General features: G+C 41.8%; 1 protein-coding gene across 4 annotated transcripts in view; it reads right to left on the bottom strand.

The window, feature by feature from the left end:
- Window positions 1-1,391: 1,391 nt before the first annotated feature.
- fgfr1a (fibroblast growth factor receptor 1a) overlaps window positions 1,392-2,714 on the bottom strand; it is a 44,995-nt gene continuing 43,672 nt past the window's right edge. For all 4 annotated transcript variants that reach the window (XM_061673063.1, XM_061673064.1, XM_061673065.1 and 1 more), the window contains exon 18: window positions 1,392-2,636. In XM_061673063.1, coding sequence (XP_061529047.1) covers window positions 2,460-2,636 — 177 coding nt within the window. In that variant the 3' untranslated portion in view covers window positions 1,392-2,459. The remainder of the gene's footprint in view (window positions 2,637-2,714) is intronic.

Raw genomic sequence — 2,714 nt, 5'->3', positions numbered from 1 at the left:
TCTGGAGCGTTGAAGTGGTCACGTCAAAAAGCTCCTCCAATGGGAGCGGGGTTGCGGAGTGATTTCCGAGTGCTATTGTGGTGGACTTGTACTGTAAACGGCAAGGTGACCGAGAGTTAAAAACGTGGCTCTTTCGTCACTATTTAAGGCAAGAGATTTCTCAGAAATTGATCATCCAAATCTGGCATAGATCAATGGAAACATGCCCAATGCATGATTTTGAGGGGAAAAAAAACAAAACTTCGTGATGACCATTTCAGGATATATGTTGTAAAACACCTTTATAAAGTTTAAGATGTCTGCTAATTTGGGTAAATCACAGGTTACGATGTCGCCTCTATAAAAAAAAATGTTTTAGTCTTTAAGTGAATGGTATTGGAATACTGCACTAACAAATCAGTCTGTCACAGGGCCAAAACTGACTCAGGAAGCAGAATTGGTGACGGTCACCATCTCCAACGGTCATTACTGATAACAGTAAAGTTTCAGCAACACCTTCCACTTTGTTTTCTAAAGAAAGAAGTAAACAAAGTACACAGACATGGATTATGGTGGTCAACTAACTTGACAGTTTAACTGTTGCTGTGCTGGATGATATCTGACGATCCAAATTCTTCCTGTGCCATCTGTGCGAAGTGATAACACCCTTCACCTAATAGCACCTGCGCCCCATTAGCAGCTCATAAAGCAAGATTTCTTCTGTTGTTCCTATTCTTATATAGAGCTCTTTAGAACCACCTCGACCACAAAACGCACAGGGCACTTTTATTGGTCCCCGTTTCCAGGCATGGAAAAAATTTCACCCCCAAAAACAATGAAGTCATCACACGGTTGTCTGACTCCTCGTGTCCACTGGTGGTGCCCATGTACTATGACATGTACAGTTGATTTTAAAGCATAAACGAGTTAAAGATCCCAGTGCCACTTCATGCCAGCCTCATCTGCTAAAACATACAACAAGGACCATCTACACTGACCCAAACTCTTAAGAGCTGGCTTTTAAAAAAGGTCAACTGCTCCCCACACGGTGTGGATAGCTTTAACTGGCCGCACGAAGATTGCAAGCCAGGTGATGCATCAGTCAGTGGCAGGAAGCCAGAATCAGATACAGGCATGAAGGTTGGCGCAGTTGATGGAAGGTGTAGCACTAGCACCTGCCACGCCATTCATACGGCCATAAATCATACGTTTACTGCGGGCCGTGGCAGCCCGCGATCACCAACACATCTTCTGATGTCAGTAGCACATTATCATATCTAATCAGCCCCCAGCAACCTCGGTAAAATGGCTGGGATATTGAATTGGCAACCAAAATACTCTATGTACATGAAATACTTAATACTTGGAGACTCATTCAAGGACTTCAGACCAATCTGGAAAACCTCTGGTCATTTTTGTTTGGTTTTAAAGCATTTTATTTAATGTTATCCATTTATGAGGATAGCTGTGTCCCGCAACCCTTCATCAGAAGTTATTTGGCAGCAGATTAACTCCTGCTAAAGCATGTACAATAGAAGGTTTATCACATGACATGCATGCACAGTGGAAGTGCATGGCATTGACTGAAGCTAATTAGGGCAGTTTTTAGAAGATGTAACCATGCGTTTGCTGTCACTGGAAGAGATGTGTAAAATTACATTTTCACCCACACACACGTTCATACTTACATTTTTGTCATGGTACGAGACGGTACCCTCAAATATCGAGTTACACTGATATGCATGATGTACTATGAAACGCATGTAAAAAAAATAATAATAATAAAACAAAGGAAAACATCCTATACTGTATATTTTCTAGGGATGGTTATGATATTAAATGAGGGCAATCAAAATTGGAAAATAAAGACTGTCATGTGATATCACCCCTACAGATTATACTCAAGAATGGATCAAACAAACATCCTTTTACAAAAGAAAAATCTATTATGGTGATAAAAATAAGAGTATAGTGTAAATATATATATATATATATATATATATATATATATATATATATATATATTCATATTTTTATTTTTCTAGTCGTATTTACAAGAAGATATAGTGAATGGCGTAGTGTACCATGGTCCTGCATGTTCCTTGGTAGTATTTGCTCTGGATTTGGTCTGTAAAGCAAAATGCTGTCCCGATGAACTAAATGAATAAAAAAGGCCTGACATGATCCGAGTCAGTTCTTGAGTCTCCTGTGCTGCATGGGAATGGGAGACCCATTGCTGACACCAATGCAAACTTCCACTCCTGATAACAGAAAGTGTCCCGTAAACATAATTCCACCTAGAACCGGAAAATGGCTGCACTCTGCAGTCCTTCCAATTCTCTGGCGTGTCTCCAAGCTCCTATCTCACCATGCAGCAGTGGTCCTTAGCTTCATCTCTGGGAATGTAGGGGAAGAGTCCACAACCCCAGGAGGCAGGGAGCAGAGGAAATGTCAACGTATGTCTCCATGGAGATGAGGTATCAACGTTTCTTGATGGCTGCCCCGTTAGAATGGGGAGGGAGCTTTGGAAGGCAAGGCTCCTCAGCACCGGCATCATGGGAGAAGACAGAGTCCTCGCCCGAAGAGCAAGTGGAGCTGCGAGTGTCAGGGTAGTTGGAGGAATATTGATCCAAGGGCACAGACAGCTCTAAATACTCCTGGATGCAGGAAAGACAAAATGAATGAACAACACACTGTTCTTTCCAGAACACACATGGCCGCTGCTTTGTGATGAG

This window comes from Phycodurus eques, chromosome 3, assembly GCF_024500275.1.
Source record: "Phycodurus eques isolate BA_2022a chromosome 3, UOR_Pequ_1.1, whole genome shotgun sequence".
Taxonomy (NCBI): Eukaryota; Metazoa; Chordata; class Actinopteri; order Syngnathiformes; family Syngnathidae; genus Phycodurus; species Phycodurus eques.
Note: the sequence above shows the minus strand (reverse complement) of the source record. Positions and strands in the feature narration are given on the sequence as shown.